Genomic DNA, 21,445 nt, shown 5'->3' on the forward strand with positions numbered 1-21,445 from the left:
AGCAAACATTCTGGTCATCGCGACAGATGCAAATGGCTTTCCTAACACCCAGGGGCCCTGCATTCGGAACATGTAAACTACAGCCGATAAACAGAGTTAAAAGCAAGGAGTAAGCAGAGATACACCAGGAAAATGCAAAATAAGAAAACATTTAATAGCAAAACCAGGAGCAGATAAAGTCATATTCAACACAAAAAGGATTACTTAGGTCAAAAGGGGTTCCTGTAAAAAGATAAAATGCACAATTAAAAAACATAACAATCCTCAACCTGTAAGCCTCTTGAAACAACTTGGTATGGAAATGAGTAAAACAAAAATCTACTGGGAACCACAAAGAAGAATTCATAAAACTACCTCATTCATCCTAGAGAAAATGTCCAAAAACAGGGGAGGAGGCAGAAGACTGGAATAAGAAGAGAAAGTACATCCAAGTATATACGCTAAAAATAAAAAGTTAAAATTTTCCAATAAATGTTTAATGTTTCACTTTATTCCATAAAATACCGACAAAAATATTTCTAAATAGGCCACAAAGAAAAATCTTAAAACTAAGAAAAACAAAATTTACACAAACATTCTCTAACTATGGTGGAAACTTATAATAACCAAAAGTTAACCAAGAAAATTAACCAACCACATCTATCTGGAAATTAGAAGAAATGCTGTTAGTTCATTTCTTAGGTCAAACATCAAATCCACCAAAACTTCTCAGGACATGGTAAAGGCAGCATTCAAGAATATTTGAGCCAAAATTCATTTATTACTCCACAAGAAAGGATAGGAAAAAAAGCTAAGTTTCAACTGAACAAGTTAAAAGAGAGCTGTTCAAAACAAGGTCAGGAAGGAAGGAGAAAGGAATGAGTAATAAAACTGGGGATCTAGGAGTTAGCTCAGCAGTGGAGCTGATGATTACATTTGGAAGATGACTGTATGAAAAGACCAACAAAACGGCTATGATTCTGGCAAAACTCCTCCAGATAGAAAAAGCAGACACACAGGCAGGAATGAGAAAGGAAGCACAACTACAGACACACAGGAGATGTTTTTCAAATTCAAAAGAAGAAAATAACTCAGTTCTAATAAATTCAAAATTCTTGATGAAAAGAAAAACATTCCAAGAACCAAATTTATATTCTATGTCAACTATACTTCAACTTTAAAGAAAAAAAGGAAATGATAAAAAGAAAAAAAAAAAAAACACCTTCCAGGAAAATGTACTATATTGACTCTAAGGAGGATAAAGGATAAAGCCAGGCTGAAACAATCCCTTAGGAAAACCTGAAAAGTTATCTGAGAAATGCTCCCCCAAAGAAACAGTAAGCTCTGACTTCTTTCAACGTTCAAGGAACAGACAAGCCCCTCTGCTTTCTTTTTTTTTTTTTTAATTAAGTTTTTTATTTTAGTTCCAGTATAGGTAACATCCGGTGTTGTATTAGTTTCAGTTTTCATTCAACAATTCTATACATGACCCAGTGCTCTTCACAAGTGCCCTCCTTAATCCCCTTCCCCTATTTCTCCCATCCCCCCCACCCCGTAACCATCAGTTTGTTCTCTGTAGTTAAGAGTCTGTTTCTTGGTTTGTCTCTCTCTCTCTCTTTTTTTTTCCCCTTTGCTTGTTTGTTTTGTTTCTTAAATTCCACATAGGAGTGAGATCACATGGTATTTATCTTTCTCAGGCTAACTTCTTTTGCTTAGCATTATACTGTCTAGACCCATCATGTTGTTGCAAAGTCCCTCTGCTTTCTAAACTGTTCTAGAAAACAGAGAAATGTGGAGAACTTCTCAAATCACAATCTCAAAAATGCTGATCTCAAAATATGGCAAAGAGAGTTAAAAAAAATGTATAGCTTAAGCCCCTATTTTGAATCTTTAATAAAATGCTAGTAAAGAGTAACCACAAAACCATCATGATGATACTGCCTGGTCTATATACTGTCTATGTGCTGATTCACTGAATCCTCCTAACCACCCTATGAAGTGCTCTTATTATCCTTTCCCCAGATGAGGAAACTGAGGCACAGGAAGTGGCAGAGCTGGTACTCAGACGCAGGACACACCAGTCTCTAGAGACCATGCTCTAACCACTGCTGTATACTGCCTCCCTATTTCAGTCCTGCGGCGTACCATGGCAGAGATGTGCCATGATGAAGTAGGGTCACGTGCCAGGGACGCCACACCAGCTCCACACCAGAAAGTCTCTGTGTAAAATTCATCTAAAGTACACCTAGTGCCCGATCTTGGTATCTGAGGTCACACTCTGGTAAAAGGAACCGGGGCTCCCTGCGGAAACGGCTCATTCTGGGGCTGGAGTGGGGAACATACAAAACGAGCCCGGAGTGGCCTGCAGTGCGGTTAAAGCAAGGCAGTGCTCGAGAAGCAAAATGACTGGGGGTGGATGATGTCGGAGGGACACAGGAGCCAAATGACGGAGCCTCCAATGCCCAAAGCGAGAATGACATGAGCAAGAAAATAAATAATACTGGATTATAACTCAAAGTATAAAGTAAGCATCTATGGGTCCACGTAGGTGAGTAAATAAGTGATTGAAGAAATACATGAATGGGGAAGAAGAGATAAATCCCCTATACAGCAGAATCACCAATAGTACATATAGATACTCCCCCACCAAGGGGACAGAACATAACTCCCCGCTCCTTAGGTGTGGGCTGGCCAGTGACTTCCTTCAATGAGTACAGTACGGAAGGTGGGAAAGAGCAACTCTCCAGTGGAGAAACTTGACAAACTGCCTCAGGGAGGTGATCAAGGTTAACACCGGTGGTAAGTGAGGTTCACAGAATGTACCCCTGATATGATGTGGTGCACGCAACACTCTACCTCTGTGGTCTTCCTCCCAATGACCCATGACCTCTATCTAAACTCTGAGAAAAACATCAGAAAAACTAAAATGGAAGGACCTTGTACAAAATATCTGACCAGTCCTCCTCAAAACTGTTACGGTCATCTAAAGTAAGGAAGTCCGAGAAACTGTCACAGCCAAAAGGAGCCTAAGGAGACAGGAAGCTAAACACAGTGGGGGTCCTGGGTGGGATCCTGGAACAGAAAGAGTATCGGGTAAAAGGTAAGGAAACTGGAATAAAGTGTGGACTTCAGATGATAATAATGTGTCAATATTGTTCATGAGCGGGCGCCTGGGTGGCTCAGTCGTTAAGCGTCTGCCTTCGGCTCAGGTCACGATCCCAGGGTCCTGGGATCGAGCCTCACATCGGGCTCCCTGCTCCGCGGGATGCCTGCTTCTCCCTCTCCCACTCCCCCTGCTTGTGTTCCCTCTCTCGCTGTGTCTCTCTCTGTCAAATAAATAAACAAAATCTTAAAAAAAAAAAAAAAAAAAAAAATATTGTTCATGAGCTGTGACAAATGTGCCACAGCCATGTTAATGATGGGGGTGGGGGGTGGGGTAGGTGGCAGCTAACTCATATGCCTGTAACTTTTCTGTGATCCAAAACGATTACAAAATTAGAAGTTTATCAATTGCCTGAAACACATACGCACAAAAGGCCAAGGGAGATGCCAAAAAGGCACCTGACAATATTCAACATCCTTTCCTGATAAAATCTCCTGGTAAGCCAAGGAGAAAACACTACTTCCTTAAAGTGATGATATATATTTATCAGAAGTCAACAGTCAGAATCGGGTTCAATAGTGAAATACAACAGGAAAATCCATAAAGATGCCACCGCTCCTACTTACTGGGATTCTCAGGGGGCAATTCGCCAGCATTTGAAAAGGAAATGCCTATGTCCCTTGGCTTTGTTCCCAAAAGCTCTGATTAGGACTGCATCGACCAGGCTGCATATTTGCAGGAAGCCTTTGCCTCTGATTCTTTGTCCACCCTTCTGGCTGGATACCAGGCTGCTTTGTGCCCTAAATGTACCCATTTTTCGGTTACTCTTACAGGCAAAATGAGCTACCCTGGCTTTAAGCCCCCGAGCCCTACACCCCTTTCAGACACGGGCTCTGCTGAACCGCAGAGAGAGAGCTACTCCCTTCCGTCACGTCAGGTCGTGTGCACAGAGCAGGCTGGGGGGCACACGGGATCTGTCCTGCCCAGTATGGGGTGGTCCGGGAGGAGGTACAGCCTGTTCCGAACACTGAGGAGTCATCTTTCCCAGGTGGCCCTGGCTCTCGGAAAGGGCTCAGCTCACTGAGGTGCGGCCAGCTGGGTGCAGTATTCGTGGGCTGCCTTCCTGAGGGGGGCAGCAAACAGAGGGGGTTTCCTGACCCCTCTCGTGGTAGGCCATGTGTGGCCTGCCTCCAACAGCCAAGGAAGCACTGGCAGGAAACCTGCATCAGCCTCACAACACAAGGCAAAGAGCAGGTTCCGCCATGCCTGGACCTGGGGTCTCAGCAGGCCCTTTTTGAACAAGCCACGCTGTGGCTTCATCCCTTAAGGTGGCCAGCGGAGAGAGGATGTCTACTACGGAGGGGACAGGACACTGCCCATGACAGTGACCAGGCCCATGGAGAAGGCTCATCACATCCATTCTCACCCGTCGGGGCTCAGGGTCAGAGGCTGCTTGGACCCACACCTGCCCCAAAAGCCCCAAGCGAAACTCCAGCACCTTCATGGGGGAAGGTAAACTGTGGGTGGCCGCACTGATGCCCAGGCCTGCCTAGGCTGAGAGCACATTAGGTCAGACCACTCCCAGGTGACTGAAAGCTGCACATCTCCAGAACCTCCCAGAAGGAGGAAAATACGGGCCTTTTGGTGACATCCATCACCAATGAAACCTGGATCCTCTGCATGACCCATGAGGGGCACGGCCAGAGCCATACACGGTCATGTCTGACCACCATGCCCAGCATGCCAGGCAGGGAGAGCCCTGGGAAAGACCCATAGCCAGAGGGGGGCATGCCAGTCCAGGCACCTGAGGGATGGCCCTTCAGTGACTACAGCGCACTAGCAGGGATGGACAAAGAAGAGGGAGCAAATCTGAGATGGGTCAGTGGTCTCCGGAGACCTGGAAATGCAGCCCCTGCAGAGGTAATGGAGAAGCCAGTCCCACCATCTGGGGGCAGGGTGGCCTGTGGGATCTGTGGGGGGAGCTGGGAGTGAGGGATGAGCTCAGGGGTCAACTGTGTCGGGCGAGGCCTGGGGCTTGGGCTGGGGGTGGGACAGGAAAAAGCAGCTTCTCTGTGTCAGCAGCCTGTGCTTTCTACAGCCATAATCACCACGAGTTAGTAGGCTTGTGGCTGTGGGGCTCCCTATAAGCCCTCCCATCTTCCAATTATCCTCACTGGAGTGAAATGTTTTACTCCTCAAAAAAGATTTAAAAAAGGGCTTTAACAACATAGCAAGGGTTTTACAACTTGCTCCCTGGGGGGGGGGGGGGGTAAATTGAAAGATCAACTACTTGACCCAGCACCCCACAGCTTACATGGAATGTGTGTATATGTGTGTGTGTGTGTGTTTATGTCTGTGGTGTGTGTGGGTCAGTGGATGTGTGGTGTCAGTGGGTGGTGTGTGTGGATGGTGTGTGCATATGTGTGTGGTGTCAGAGGACAGTGTGTGTGTGTGTGTCTGGGTGTGTGTCTGGGTGTGTGTGTGTGTGGTGTCAGAGGACAGTGTGTGTGTGTGTGTCTGGGTGTGTGTGTCTGTGGTATGTCCGCAGAGTGTGTATGTGTGCAGTGTTGGTGGTGTCTGTGTGTGTCTGTGGTGTGTATGTGTGTGGTGTCAGAGGACAGTGTGTGTGTGTGTGTGTGTATGGGTGTGTGTGTGTGTGTGCAGTGTTGGTGGTGTGTGTGTGTCGGTAGTGTGTGTGTGAGTGTGTGGTGTCAGAGGACAGTGTGTGTGTATGTTTGGGTGTGTGTATGTGCAGTGTTGGTGGTGTCTGTGTGTCTGTGGTGTGTGTGGCTGAGTGGATGTGTGGTATCAGTGGGTGGTGTGTGTGTGTGTGTCGGTAGTGTGTGTGTGTGTGTGTGGTGTCAGAGGACAGTGTGTGTGTGTATGTTTGGGTGTGTGTGTGTGTGTGCAGTGTTGGTGGTGTGTGTGTGTGTGTGGTGTCAGAGGACAGTGTGTGTGCGTGTGTATGTTTGGGTGTGTGTGTATGTGTGCAGTGTTGGTGGTGTGTGTGTGTGTGTGTGGTGTCAGAGGACAGTGTGTGCGCGTGTGTATGTTTGGGTGTGTGTGTGTGTGCAGTGTTGGTGGTATGTGTGTGTGTGTGGATGTGCTGTCAGTGGGTGGTATCCCTGTGTGTACATGTGTGGGGTCAGTGGACGTGTTTGCGCACGTGTGCGCGCGTGCGCACAGGATCAGGGCAGGAGACCCCGTCCCCTCGGCCCTCAGGCTGCCTGCCCCACTCCCCAGCCCGGACTCAGTGGGCACGCTGCACACACAGGAGGTGCCCCGCTCCGTCCAGCCAGAGGGCAGGGAAAGGCAACGGGCCCTCAGCACAGCACAGATGGGCAAGTGCTTTATTAACAAAGGACTGGAAGAAAACAGGAGGCTACCGGTGTGGGCTGTTGCCTGGGACAGAACAGCAGAGCAAACCCAGGCCTTGTCGACGATCTCCGGGCAGGGTTGGGGGTACAGAAGGACCCCGGCCCGGGGAGTGGGACAGCCCTTTCCCCCTGCACACCTCGCACACCCTCCGTCTTGTAACGCCCTCCTACAACCCCCACAGAAGCTGTCATGGGAGGGCCCGAAATGACCCAGTCCCAGCCTGGAGAGAAAGATGGTATAATTTCAATTAAGGTCCCAGGCTGTCAAATACATCGTTATTAATCTCTTTGTGGCAAATGTGAGCCGGGACCTGCTTACACAGCCAATTGAGCATGCTCTAAATTAGTGTCTGCAGGTAACGGATTCAGCTGCCGGCCCCACGCCAGCCGGCTACAAGCTGGTTACGCCACTAACATGAAAGAATATGAGGCGGTAAAATGGACTGCCTGATTGGGCCTGCAGTCAGATGCTGTTAGCGCCCGATTTACCCACACATTAACGTCTTATTGGTTTAACACAATTTACTACACCTCAGTCGCGGAAAATGATTTTCATTTCCTCTGAAAACCCTACTCACATGCACAGCACAAAGGAGGAGGGGTCTTAAAAAAGCCATCAGTTCACTTTCTTTTTTTTTTTTAACATGCCCTCAAGATTTTATAACAAGCCTTTGATAATAAAACAACAACAAAAAACGAGGCTTAGGACCGGGTTTGCTGGCCAGCATCTCTTAAGCTTGAGTCTGCGCACCACTGCCTTGAGGTTGTGCCCTCTGAGAAAATCAGCCCCATCTCAGCCTCCTGTCCCCTGCTCCCACCCTGCCTCCAGTCCTGACACACGAGTCCCTGTTCTTCTTGCCCTGTGTCCCTCTGTGGGGCTGGTGCTGGCCATGCTGCTGGCAGAACATCCAGAATGTTCTAGGGATGCTCTTTTGACCCCTGTGGGTCAGCGGCCTGCATAGGAGTCAGGCCGCCCTGGGCCTTCCTGGGCATCGGTCCAGCCTGCGTTACAAGGGCCACACCCTGCGGGGAAACAACACCTGCTCTAGAGGAGATTTTATACTCCCCGCCTAGTTAAGAAAAGAATTCTAAAAGTTCACAGTGCTACAGAGGATAGCAAAAAATAGCTCAGGACATTTCCCTGTCTCCCATCCATCCAGCCAACCCCCACACACATACTTCTTGACACCAACTGTGGGGCCGACACTGTGCATAAAGGAGACGGGACTTCAAGAAGCCTCCAGCCTCCCAAGGACGCAGACCACAAAACTGTGTCACAGAGCCACCCGGGCAGTGACAGAGATACACGCCTGTGGGGAGGAAGCTCAGGGCAGAGAGAAGTCGGCCCCCTGCTCACCACTGCAAAATGCCCCTACGGGCTTCGGCTGGCACTGGCCGTAGGGAGCGCCCTCGTCAAATCTGGCCAGGGACACCCCAAGATGTCCCAGGACAACCATCTTCCCACCGCCTTTGGGGGTGACCCCGTCTGCCCCCACCGGTCACCCTGCCCACCTGTCCTTCAGGAACAGACCCCGTCTCTTGTGCTCATCTTCTCTGCCTCAGCTTTTCCCCAGCGCTGTCCGCAGTCCCCCAGGCCTGCACCCCAGGCAGGTCCCCGCTCTCAGCTCTCAGGGCAGGCACCGCTTCCCTTGCGTACCTCCTACAGCCTGCCGCGGGAGGGCAGGGCATACGGTAGGTGCATCACAGTGCACACACCTGGCGCGTCCAGTTGAGCCACTCGGTAATGCCACTCGGCACCCTCAGGGCGGCTCTGGCGTGAGCATCAGGCTCATTTCCCCTGATCCACAGAGGAGGCAGCCATGGGGCCGGGGGACTGGAGGGTGGGGGGGCGCCCAGCGGTTTGAAGACAAAGGGTCGATGTCCCCACAGCTCAGCTTAACAAAGGTCCCTTCACATGACTGCCAAACTCCACGTGTAGACTCTGGATCCCAACACAGACAGACCAGCGTGGACCAGGTATTGATAAGATTAAGGAATTACTGTTAATTTGGTTAGATGTGATGATGACGTGGTGGTTTCGTAAAGGGCAAAAATCCTCAACTGAGACACCTACTGCTGTTCCTACAGCTGAACAGACATGACATCCGGGGTTTGGTTTTAAATATGATGACAAAACAAGACGAAACAAAAACCTCAGTGGGGACTTCGAGGTTCATTATCCTCGGGGGGTGGTGGATATTCGAAATTTCTCATAATTTCATAATTCAAATCTGATATTTGAAATTTCTCATAAAAAGAGAAAAAAGACCTCCATGCCCTGGGTGGGGGTGTAGGGAGCCGGCAGAAGTATTCCTAAGGCCCCTGGCCAGAGCTCACACGCAGGCCCGGCTGGGCGGCGGCGGGCTCGGGCTCTGGACCCAGGGGGGCCAGGGGAGGGCGGCTTCTGCCCGACCCGGGAGCCAGCTTTGGAGCTAGACTGCTGGCAGCTGAGGACACAAGGCCACCAGCGTGCAGAGGACAGCAGGGCTCCACTCTGGGGCAAGCCAGTCCTGCTCTAATTTCTGGGTTATTTTTGTTTGAGGCATAGTCATGGGCTGGTTCAGCTGGGAAGAGATTTGTGGGGCAGTGCCAATCTGGGGGACTGCTGCCCGGCCCACCTCCCAGGTAGCCCTGCAGACCTCCCCCGTCCCAGGTCCTGGTAGGGGGCGAGGACCCTGGGACTAGCAGAGCAGATACCACACTGCAGCAGACCATGTGAAGGCAGAGGCTGGGACACCTCTGTGTGCCCATCCCCATCCTCCTCCAGCGTGACAGAGCTGGGTCCCTAATGAAGCTCTTGTTCCATGCCCCCTCCCGGGACGCCACAGCAATGAGTGCCCTCAAGGCCATGTTAACCTCTTCCTACCCAGGGTAAGAGGAGAGAAATACAGAGGGCCTCTGTTCCGGACTCCTTTCAGGGTGAGACTTTGAAAAAGATGCCTCTCCCCAAGCTACAGGACGGTGAACATACATGCCCGCTGTGCCCACTGTGGACTCTGTGTGCACCTCGCCCTCACCACACACTGACAACGTGGGCAGGCCAGAAAGGATGGGAGGGGCATGAGGAGGCAGAGCGGGCCCTGAGGGCACCCAGGTGGGCTCTGCAAAGTGGGGAAGGGGGGCAGCACCAAGCTCCTACAAGGCCAGCTCGGAAGGGGCAGCCCAGAATGGGGGTGGCAGTAAAGGTAAAACTCTTTTCCTGGACTCACAACACTCTGACACCAAACGTGTGGGTTTTCCACACCAAGCAATTTTCCAGTTCTCTGTGGTCACCAACTGGATGTCCTACAATTTAATTCTGACGCTAACTGCCAGAGTTAGCACAGACCTCCCAGGTTAAGGGCTCAGTACTTATGACTGACTGGCTATAACCTGGGGGTTTCCATGACCCCTTCCTTGGGTTTGATCATTTGCTAGAATGGCTCACAGAACTCAGGAAAGTGCTTTACTTACTATTAGTACTTTATTAGAAAGGATACAACTCAGGAAGAGCCAAACAGAAGAGAGATGCACAGGGCAAGGTGTGGGGGAAGGGACAAGGAGCTTCTATGCCCCGCCCCCCGGCCCGCCACCCTTCCGGCTCTCCCACTGCTTAAGGTCCTGTGGAGGTTCCCTTCCGTAGGCACGGCTGAGTAAGTCACCGGTCAGAACTCCACCTCCGGCCCCTCTCCCCTCTCCCTGGAGTTTGAGGGCAGGGATGAGAGTTCCAACCCCCTAATCTAGGGGTGGTTCCTCTACCAACCACCCCCACCTTCTAAGAGTCACTCAGGTGCGAGTGAAAGGGGCTTATTATGAATAAAGACACTTTCACTGAAGGAATTCCAAGGGTTCTAGAAGCTCTGTGCCAGGAACTGGGGGCAGAGACCAAATAGGCATTTCTTATTCCATCACAGGGGGAGAACTGGCTGCCTCTTTGGTGTCCTCTCCCCAGCGGAGCTTCCAGACAGTACCATCACTGGGGGGAGATGGACTGGGGGCCTCCTGCCCCCGGACCTGGGTGAGAGGAGTGCCACCGGGGCAGTTTGGGTCTGACCCCAGGGCTTCCTCAGGCCATGGCAGCACGTGCTGAGCCCTGGGTCCCAGCGCAGAGTGGGGCTGAGGAGCTGGCCACGTCACACCCATCGTGGCTGGGCCACCCCAGGGAGTGCTGCGGGGGGGGGGGGGGGGGGCAGTGGCTCGCTGTGGGCCTAATTGGAGCCAAAGGCCAATGGAATTCTCCAGAACACTTTATGAGCCACTTAACCATTCCTCGACCCAGTCGTCCAAGCACAGCCGACGTAATGGCAATGTTTACACATAAAAATGGCAAGCTGCTTTACTAGCTGCTTTGAGTCACAACAGCAGCTATTTGGTGAAGTTTCCCGCAAACTGCAGAAACAAAGTCCAAGTGGGGAATGATGGGGCACTAAACCATCCCGAAAAGTCATCAAACACCATTACCATCAAACACTCTGCCCAGAGCCAGGCAGGTGGTCACAGTCCAAAGACAGACGCCCTGCCCCCGGTGCCGACGCCCAGCCCACAGTCCCCACTCAATTCTGCAGCGGGCCTGTGGTGCTCATCTGGTACTGGCTGAGGGAACATCAATTACTCTTTTTTACATTTTAATCTTTACCCAGAGAAACACAGCAGCTTACCTCTCCATCTCATATTCTTTCATTCCCACTTTTACGGCCTTCATTACCTGGAGAATGGATATGAAGCAAAGACGTTTGTATTGAAGGAGATAAGTAACACTGCCTTATAAATAATGTATAGCAGTTTTTCAAAAGAAACTCTTCTTTAAAAAAAAAAAAAAGAATGGTATGGGCGCACAGTGGTGCAGACATGTGACAAATGCGAACTTTTTTAAAGCTCCAAGAGCCATACAGTTTATTTAAACCACTCTGGAGCCCTTCCATCTGGGAGCCCGTGAGCTGCCGGCACCAAGCTACACGGCCAGCTCAGGCGGCGGCCAAGCTTTAACCACGATGTCTGATGAATACTTAATGCTCGGAAAGCAATGCCTAGCCTAGAAGGTTTCCTTTGTTTAGCTGTCATAGAACACACAGAAAATGAATTCATGCAAGAAACTGTGGCCCCCAAACGACCCTTGCCTGTCTCCGGACACAAAGCTGTGGCTGTCACTACACAGGCACCAGGCTATCCCAGTCACCCTGAACGTCCTACAAGACATACACTTCCTTATTCGCTCTTGCTCCTCAGGTAAAGTGGGAAGGTTTGGGAAAGAGCCGCATGAGAGAGGCTGTTTTCGGAAATGGAGGACAGTAATCACTGTGCCTGAATGATGGGTAAGGACAGGAGAGTCTTTAAAAGGAGCTGGAACCGCCGGAGTGCCAGGAAGGAGAGCTCTGAGCGGGGACTTCTTGCTGGGAAATGTCCTCAGAGTGGGTGCCTTAAGGCGAGGGGCTGGGGCAGAGCCTCTGCTGTCCCTGCCCTGCCCCCACTGGGGAAGAGAAAAGAGCCATGACCGTGTCTCTGCCGGAAGCAACACTTGCTGCCTACTCACATGGCACCCGGGACTGGAGCCACCACGGGACCGTCCATCTCAACGAGGCCCTCCCACCCCACTCAGAGCCCTGCTGCTTGCCCACCCCAGCTAGAACAGCGCTCCGGCGAGCCCGTGCCCAGCTTACCTCCCGGTGGGCCTCGCTGGAGATTCTGTTGGTGTAACGCAAAACCTCCAGCTCCATGTCCGTCTTAAAGACCCGGCTTCAGAGAGAAGAAAAAAGGGGCAAGTCAGTGATGCCCAGCGTCAGGGGCTGGCCGGACCCCCCCCCCCCCACCCAGGGAGACCTCGGGGCCCACCATACCCGGCACGGCCTGGGAAGCAGCACAGGGCTGGCTTGTGCCCAGCCAGGCCACTGGGGCATGGGGGTGGAAGGGCCACCAAGCCCCAGAAGTGATACGCTGCACCAAGCGCTGCCCATCCTGGTCTCATGCCAGGCTTGGGTGTGCAGGCTGTTTCTAGTTACAAGACCTGGAAACCGCTGTGGGTGCTGGACGAAGCCCAGATTCTGCAGCCAGACATGTCCTGCCTCACCGAGACTCAGTTTCCCCGTCCATAAAATGGGGATAAAATCTACCTGGCAAGGAGGCTGTTGGACCTGAATCAAGTGTGCCAACTCCCAGGGCTCTGCCCAGTTGACTGAAGAGGGTTACCGTTTCCTCCCACCCCACCCACCTGCCCCTAGGGCAGCCCAGGAATCCTCCTCCACCCCAGTCAGGCCCCCTGCGGGATCCAGGGATGGGGGTGGGAACAGTGGGTGGTGCAGCCACTTCCAGCTATGAGTGCAGGAAAGAATGTGGAAAACAGCCAGTCTGCAGAGAGGAGGAGACAAGGAACAGACAAGAAGAGAAGGGGGCTGTGTGGGGCAGGCAGGCGCAACCAAGAGGCCCTGCTCTCCTTCTCACTCGGCTGTGCCTCCTGCAGCTGGACTCTGAGGGTCCTGGGGGCCCTCACAATAAATCCATGTTAATCTGCCCAAATGTGGTCAGGTTTCTGGTCTTTGCGATCAACCTCATTGCCAAGTACGACTCAGCTAGAGAAGCTACGTAAATATTTGTTTTCAACCTCCACTTCAGATGAGCAACTCCAGGCCATGCGGCATTTCAGTAGCAGCCGTGACCAGTCATTAAGAGCTCAGCGTCCCCGGTGCGTGCCCCGTGGCCAGCTCTGCGTCCTTTACACAAGGTGACACACCTTCACCAATGCTCCCACACGGCCACCTCTCCCTCTCGCGAAGGGAACACACTCAAGCACCCTGCAGACAGGCAAAGCCAGAGTGTCTGATGATGGCAGACCAGTGCCTGCCCCACCCCCCACCCCGTTCACTCTCTCATCCAGCCGCTGTGTCCTGAAGCTGGACCGAAGCCAAGGACGGCAGCGAAGAAGCTCCCACCTCCATCAGAGGCAGCGAACCTCTGGGGACTTCACAGAAGCAGCCCAAGCCAGCCACTGACTCACACCGTCTCCATGGTGCCATCCAGCTGGGACAGCCAGCCATCTGTCACAGGGAAGTGACGAAGGCATCTTGCAGCACCGTGACGCCCTCCTAAGACGGTAAAACCTTCTGGGGAATGTGGAAAAGATAAACCCTTCAGCCCAGTGAGACTTTTTCCACATGAATAGCCTTTCTTTCCTGAGGAAGCAGACCCTGAAGCCTGACACTGGCTCTTTATCATCAGAAGGCGTCTCTGATTCCCCACCAGGGGGCTGGGAGCAGTCCCACCTGGGGAACAGGAAGCTGCTTCCTGTGCCCTGGAGGTGAGGGTCCAAAGCCTGGGCAGGACTCAGATGAGCAGCTCAGCTCCTGAGGCCCAAATCCACTCACAGGATAACCTAGCCGCCCCTGCTGCTTCACTCCCCACCGCCACCTGCTCAGTCCAGCCCGAGCAACTGGTAAGCGGGGAGTGGGCTCCTCTGTTCTCAGGTGCAGTGATGACCAGAATGACAAAAGAGTGGGGAACCAGGCCCAGGCTGTGCCCACCCCCAGCCCTCTGCCCCTCTATTCAGCTTAGATCCCTGGTTCATCCTGCCAACATTTCAGACCCCGAGGCCCTGTGCCCACACAGCCATATGGGCTCGGCAAAACCCCCACGAGGGATGAGCCAGAGCCTGGGCCTGCAAAAGCATGATCCGGGGCCACAACGGCCGCAGGAAAATCCACGACTGGGCAGTCGGCACAGCAAGCTCCCAGTCACCGGCCCCACCGGCCTCAGCACCATCCCAGTTCTGCTCTGAGCTGCTTGGGGGCATGCAGGGCCAGAGGGCTCCTCTCAACTTTATCTCCCTCAGATCTCTCCCCTCCCTTCCCTGGGTCTCCTCCCCTTGTCAGCAGACGAATGAACTCTATCCCTCCTCTCCGAACGCCCAAGCCTTCCCCTCCACACTCGGGTTCTCCTCCCCACCCACTCACAAGGGAAGGAGTGGAGCAGGCTCAGCACCCCAACATACACAGCTGGGCTCAGAGCCCACGTGGCCCCTATTACTGGGAGCTCCATCACCACCCACTTCCCCTTCCTCCTCCTCCTCCGGGCAAGCTCTATCCCCCACTACCCTGCCACTTTCCGGAAAGGAAACCATAACCACCTCTGCTTTGGGAGGGGAGAGAGAGCTGCTTTTATGTTTCATCTCAACCCTCTCGTCCACCTCCTTCCCTCTCCCCTCTCCTCTTCTCCCTTCGGCCTACCACCACCCCCCACCCTGCCAGCCCCCATCTCACCAACGTGTGGGAGAAGGACTCCAGGCTGCCAAATCCAGAGGCGTTCCACGACCGCCGAGAGGAAGCACAGGGAGCTCTGCATCCTCTGGCACCACTGGGCTGCTACCCCTCCTCCATCTCCCTTCCCTGCTCCCAAACCCCAGTCACTGGCACAGGGCTCTTCGCTGCACCTGCCCCTGTAAGCCCCCAGGCTCCCACAGCTCAGCCTGACACAAACTCCCCCACCTCACCCCACAGCTCCGCCACACCCCTGCTGCTTCAAACAGACACCTGCACGTCATCCCAGACACCTTCGTGTCATCAGTCCATTGCTCCCACATCCAGGTGACGACCAAGGGCTTCAATTCTCGCCGCTACAACCTCTCTCAGACCCTCCGTTTCTCTCCATCCAGACCCCACCGCCTCCAGCCTGGACAACTCTCCGGCCTCTTCTTGCCTCCAGGCCTCTGTGCTCACTGACAGCGGCTGGGAACCTTTAGGAAACAAATGCGACCACGCTTTCCCTCGCTTAAAAGCTTTGGGGGCCTCTAAAAGTCCTCGGGATGGAGTTAAAACTACTCACGAGCCTTCCCATGCCTGTCTCCACCACCTACCTCCCCTCAGCCCCACAGCGACTCTTCTGCTCGGCCCTTTCACCTCCAGCTCCCACCTGAACCACACCTTTCCTGAAGTGGAGGAGGGGCTCCCCCATACCCCTTTCCCTACATTTCCAGGGCAGTCTATAGGAATCCTTGGAGAGCTACCACACACATGACTCTTTTTACATTTAAGTCTCTTCCCAAAAAGGCCGTGGTCCTGGGGGGCAGGGTAGCGGCACCCCAAGGGCTTGGCCCAAAACAGACACGTAGGAACCAGGGTTAGAAATAGTACCTGGGCATTGCACCAAAGCTGGAAAATGCCTTACTTCCAAAAAGGAGAGCTCATGGCTCTTTTCAAAGAAGAAAAAGGCTTCCTCCACCCCACCTGGGGGAGTCTGGCAGACATCGTGGGATGCGGCTCAGCCAGGCCTGCCCTGCGCAGGACAGGGGCACAGCCTGCCCGGACTCCAGCAGCCCAACTGCCACAGCCACCGCCTTACCCTGAGCCACGCAGCTAGGAGGAGGCAACCCTAAGAGCTGAACCCCAGGAGCCCACTGCACAGGCTCTCCCCACAGCCCCTCCCTGCAGTGGGAGCGCCCCGGTCTACAGAGGGGCCGGGAAGAGCAGGCCACCAGCTTCTCCTCCAAGGACACTTGGTGCCCAAACCGCGCTGTCTTCCCATCAGAGACGCCAGCACTTCCGACCATTGGTGCTGAGGCCTGCTTTCCTTCCCAATTTGAATTTGTGGAAGATGACAAACCAGGACTTTACCTGGTTTACTCAGGACTTATTTTTAAGTCATGTTTAAAAAAAAATCACACTGAACCAGGACAAATTATGCCACAAAGGCGGTTCTCCAACAAAACCGGCCTGGCGCAACTGAATCCGAGCTTTAAAGGCCCTCAGGACAGGCGTCTGCCGTGCCGGCTCACCTGACCATCCACAGGGCGCTCTGGGTCTAAGTCTCGCCCAGGTGCCAGGCATCCAGCCTGGCCCACTTCTCTCCAGGACACAAGCACCAGAAACAGTTTTTAAGATGACTGTACAAAATAACAAGACTTTCCAGCATTCAGCAGTTTCTCCCTATCTTCAGGAAGGATTGACCGCCCTGAGTCTGATGAGGCTATTTCTATGACTCCTGGACATGAAAAGATAAGGAAAAAAGGATTCCAACCCTCCAGAGTGAGGGCTGCCTAGTGTCATACTCAGCCCCAGCCTTGTTTGGCCCCAGTATGTGTGGGGTGGGGTAAGAAATGTGATCTGCAAGTCTTCTATCCCCAGGACAGGACCAAGGCCTCCTCCTCCATGAGGCACCAGAGGACGCAGGTTTGGGACAGAACAACACAGACGCAGTTAACAAGTCTGGGCTGAGAACAACTCAGACTCTTCGACTAGCAAGAGGACATGGCTGACATGTGCAGGTGATAGAGGCCATCATGCAGAGTCCCCAGGCCTGTGGCCCTGCCTGTGAGCATCAATGCACCCAGGTGGCCACTCACATGGCAAGGCAGCGCCCCAGGCAGGGGAGCAGAAGTGGGGAGAAGGCTCCTCCACCACGCCAGGCCCAGAGTCCCCTGCAACAGGCTAGAAATGACAAAAACTGGACTCAGCTGAGATTTATTTGTGCAATCTGGTTTTTTTCCCCTTCGATATGCATAGGTCACAAAACTGCTTCTGGGCATTAAACCCAGGATTAAGACATTAATTAGCTGAGGTTTGAATTCTCCACTGATTAAAACAGTAGCAAGACAGGGGCGCCTGGGTGGCTCAGTCGGTTAAGCGCCTGCCTTCAGCTCAGGTCATGATCCTGGGGTCCTGGGATCGAGCCCCTTCTCCCTCTCCCTCTGCCTGCCACTCTGCCTACTTGTGCTCTCTATCTCTCTGTCAAATAAATAAATAAAATCTTTAAAAAATAAATAAATAAAAATAAAATAAAATAGTAGCAAGACAGGATGAAGTATATCCAAAATCAATCTCTAAGCATCAAAGTGCCACCGTGGTGAACAAAACCCATTTGAAGGGACAGGAATTCCATCTCTCCTGGAGATGAATGTACAGAGGGGATGGTTCTGTGGGAGCCGGCGGGCAGGAACTCAAGGCCACAGGACCCCACATCCATTCCTTCCACACCCCATGACCTGGTGCTACAAAGGATAAAATCCCAAAACAACAGGAGGGACAGAAAGGAAAGAGCTACTTGGAATTAATATCCTCAGGAGGCTCAATCAATAAGTCCTCTCAAAGAAATTGGAGCCACAAAGAAAATGGCGGTCTCGCTCAGCAGTGAGCTAAGTGTGCTTGAGACTTGACATGGGCCAGGCAGACACGGGCTGCACAAAGGGGAGGCATGGGAGGGTCCATCTCAGTGTGCCGGCCCGGGGCCCAGCCGTGCCTTCCTCTCTGCCTGATGGCGCCCACACCCCACCTCCTGCCTTCTGGCACATGGTCATTCAAGGCCTCACTCTGCCCTAGGGTCCCCACTGTCCACTCGGCTTTCTTGCTAACGTAGGGTTAAATGCCTCTTCCTCAGGAGACAAAGACAGCAACCCAACTGAAATACTTTTCACACAGTCCAAGAATCTAGGTCATCATCTACGTATCTTCTAATTCAGGACACGTTACCCAGGACGCAGGATCCTGCCGTGCTTCTGCCCCTGAACCATCCACACCTCGCCATCTCCCGAGCACAGAAAAGGCAGGGAAGGAGAAACAGATATATTACTCCCCTGCCTGTTAACACACACAGGACACCTTCACTCTGTGTAATTAACAGTTCTAAAATCGGTGTGTGACTCAATTTAACACAGTCTCACTTAAAACCCAAGAAGGCACACGGCAACTGCTGACATGCTTGTTCTGCTGTGACGCTTCCAGAGGTACTTAACCGGAATCCCAGGCACGGAGCTATTAAGACGGTACAAAAGTATCTCCCTCTATTTCCTAACCTAACTTCAGATCAATTTAATCATCTGCGGAACAGAAGAGTGGAACCACAGCCTAAATTATGGAAGTGAGATGCCTGCTCTTAAGTTTCAACTTTTGACCTCCACGTTCGAACTGCAATACCCAGCACGAGAAATTATCAGTTATGATCTCATGCTTCTGGGGAAGAGTATGATTATAGAGGAATTTACAGGAAATCACAAAGGCACTGCTTGAGCGAATGAGAAACAATAAAAGCAGTCGCAGAGAGGAAATGAACGACATCCACAAAAACGAGGAAGGAAGCGTCCTCTGTGCTGGGAGAGGCTGCTCCTTGCCTCTATCAGACAGGCCCTGGGAGGAATCCCAGACCCCCAGCCCAGCGGCTAATGGGGAGCTGGGGTACGTGAGTAGCAGGGGGTGTGGAGCGAGAGGAAGCTCAGCTGCACAGCCCCTGGCCCCCACCCTCACTACACCCTGGTCTCACACAGAGCCATGCCAGGCCCTCTGAGCACCCCTGCGTGTCCCGTGGCCAAGAGAGGACCGAGAGCACAGCTGAAAGTCAGGCAAACCCCCAGCCCCATCCCCCAGGGTGCCCCTCAGATACACAAGGGGCAGCACAAGATCCTGGGACCACCTGCCTGGGCTCAGCTCCTGGCTTTTTCTCAGGCAAATCCCCTCCCTGTGCCTCAGCTTCCTCATCTGTAGAATGGGGATAATCAGAGTACCTAGCTTAGAGCATAAACAAAATACCTCTTTGAATAAGGGAACAAATGTCAAGTGCTTAGCACAGCGCCTTGTATACAAGAAGTCTCAAAAGGCGACAGACAGGGTGCCTGGGTGGCTCAGTCGGTTAAGCGTCTGACTCTTGATTTCAGCTCAGGTCATGATCTCAGGGTCATGAGATTGAGCCCCCCATTGGGCTCTGCACTCAGTGGGGAGTCTGCTTGGAATTCTCTCTCCCTCTCCCTCTGCCCCTCCCCCCCACTCACACACACACACACACACACACTCTCTCTCTCTCTCTCTCTCTCAAATAAATCAATTTTTTTTAAAAAAAGGCAATAAACATTGTATTAAGCTGAGTTAGCACTTGACTTCTGTGGGAGCCGGTGGGCAGGAACTCAAGGCCACAGGACCCCCCATGTCCATTCCTTCCACACCTCATGACCTGGTGCTACAAAGGATAAAATCCCAGAACAGGAGGGACAGAAAGGAAAGAGCTACTTGGAATTACATATCCTCAGGAGCCTCAATCAATAAGTCCTCTCAAAGAAATCGGACCCATGAAGAAAATGGCGGTTTCGCTCAGCAGTGAGCTAAGTGTGCTTGAGACTTGACGTGGGCCAGGCAGACACGGGCTGCACATCAAGGGAGAGCACTTCTGCTTTGCATGTGAGGAAACCAAGGCTCGGTGCTATAGGCTGAATGAATATGGGTCTCCCTCCAACACTGATACGCTGAAACCTAACCTCCATTGTGTTGGTATTCAGAGGTGGGGACTTGGGAGGCAAACAGGTCATGTGGGCAGAACTCTCATGAATGGGACTGGTGCCCATATTATAAGAGACCCCAGAGAGCTCCCCGCCTCTTCTGTCCTGTGAGGACACTGTGGGAACACGGCCACCTAGGGATCAGGAAGTGGGTTCTCACCACACACCGAGTCTACCAGCACCTCAGTCTTGGATTTCCCAGGTTCTAGAACTGTGAGAAACACATTTCTGTTGTTTATGAGCCATCCACCGTGGTAATTGTTATGGCAGCCCAAATGGTCTAAGACACTTGGCGAATCTTCACAAGTCAGGTATTACTGCTTAGCCACTGGCAGACGAAATTGAGGCTCAGAACACTTAAGCGACTTGCCGAGGGTACAGGCTGAGGTTAGAGTTTGGATGTGCCTGAGTGGAGGGCTCTTCTGTCACCACAGGCAGCCCCCTCCGTGGGGCCTAGACGGAGGGGGTAATGAAAGCATTCAGGACACAGGCACCCAAAGATATGTCAATCATAATTTAATGTCATAGAAAACCCACTCTCCCGGAAACGAGGGACCAGCCTGCCATTCCACCCAGAATCCTTCCTTCACTTCCTCCAAGAGGGCAGTGATCGTGACCACCATGGATCTCACTCGAGAATGACTGCAGTCACTACAGAGGCCAGAACCCACGCTATTAAAACACACCCTTGAGGCAGTAAGGACAATGTGACATTTCTAAAATAGTTCTACTGCCATCAAATATCAAATAAGTCCTTTCTGCCAGCTTTGATAAAGTTGGTTAGTATTCTCATGAATGCGGAATCCACCTCAGAGCCTTGGAAATGTGACTAGAATTTAAAGCATGCCTGTTCCAAAGTAACCAACTAATGACTTGTTCCTCAGGAGATGCTGGAGCGTACAAGCCAGCACGGTCTCCAAAGCACCCGAACCGTAAGCCGCCATGAGGGAGTGTCACATGCGGGGCGTAAGTGGGTGCGGGCCCATTCCTGAGTATCCAGGATTTATTCTTCTGTCAACTGGGAGCTACAGATGGGCCAGGCATCTGTTACTTTATAAAAACAAGAAAAGGCGGCTATGTGCTGAAAGGACACAGGCCCCATCCTCAGAGCGAGTGTGGCTGCCAAGAAAGCTGGGCTGGCTGGCCTACCCTCCAGTGCTCCCACAGTTAGTACCAATGCCTGTGATGGCGCTTGGATTTCCACCTCTGGCCTAGCCTCGCTCCCACTGGAACCTGCTTCAGACTCAACACGGCCCAAACAAGTCCCTGATCGGCCACAGCGCCTGCTCTTCCCAGCCATCTCACAACCCAGCCGTTCAGGACAAAAAACTGGAGTCACCTTCAACTCCAGCCTTCACCCAGGTCACAGCCAGCTCCTCCCCGGGGTGTTCCCCTTGACCACCACTCTACTCTCAACTCTGTCACACTACCCTTCTACTGCCACCTGGATCCTGCAGCAGCCTCCTAACTGGCAACTTGCTACCTCTCTTGCCCTACAGCTGAGTCTCCAGTCTGAGGCCAAAATGCCTGCTTGAGTGGGAGGGCCACTTCCAGGGCCCGCAGAGGTGATGATGCCCAACCTGAGAAGGTTTGCCCTGCTGTGACCTAACAGAACCCAGTTATGCTGCAGGTACGTACGGGCTGCCGGTATCAGCAAGGAAGGAACGGAGGCAACATAAGAACACGTACAACAGGATGCCAAGTTGTCAGGACACAGAAGCAACATGAGGAAAACATATTTACCTTTCTGGTAATAGGATTATGTAC

The 21,445-nt window shown here is 52.4% G+C and overlaps 1 protein-coding gene across 1 annotated transcript in view; it reads right to left on the reverse strand.

The window, feature by feature from the left end:
* The window catches only part of PEPD (peptidase D), a 117,308-nt gene that overhangs the window by 60,735 nt on the left and 35,128 nt on the right, over positions 1-21,445 (reverse strand). Inside the window, exons 8-9 of the mRNA XM_036118464.2 lie at positions 12,096-12,171; positions 11,097-11,143 (exon numbers count right to left, since the gene is read on the reverse strand). Of these exons, the coding sequence (XP_035974357.1) occupies positions 11,097-11,143; positions 12,096-12,171 (123 nt within the window). The remainder of the gene's footprint in view (positions 1-11,096; positions 11,144-12,095; positions 12,172-21,445) is intronic.

Source organism: Halichoerus grypus, chromosome 15, assembly GCF_964656455.1.
Source record: "Halichoerus grypus chromosome 15, mHalGry1.hap1.1, whole genome shotgun sequence".
Classification (NCBI taxonomy): Eukaryota; Metazoa; Chordata; class Mammalia; order Carnivora; family Phocidae; genus Halichoerus; species Halichoerus grypus.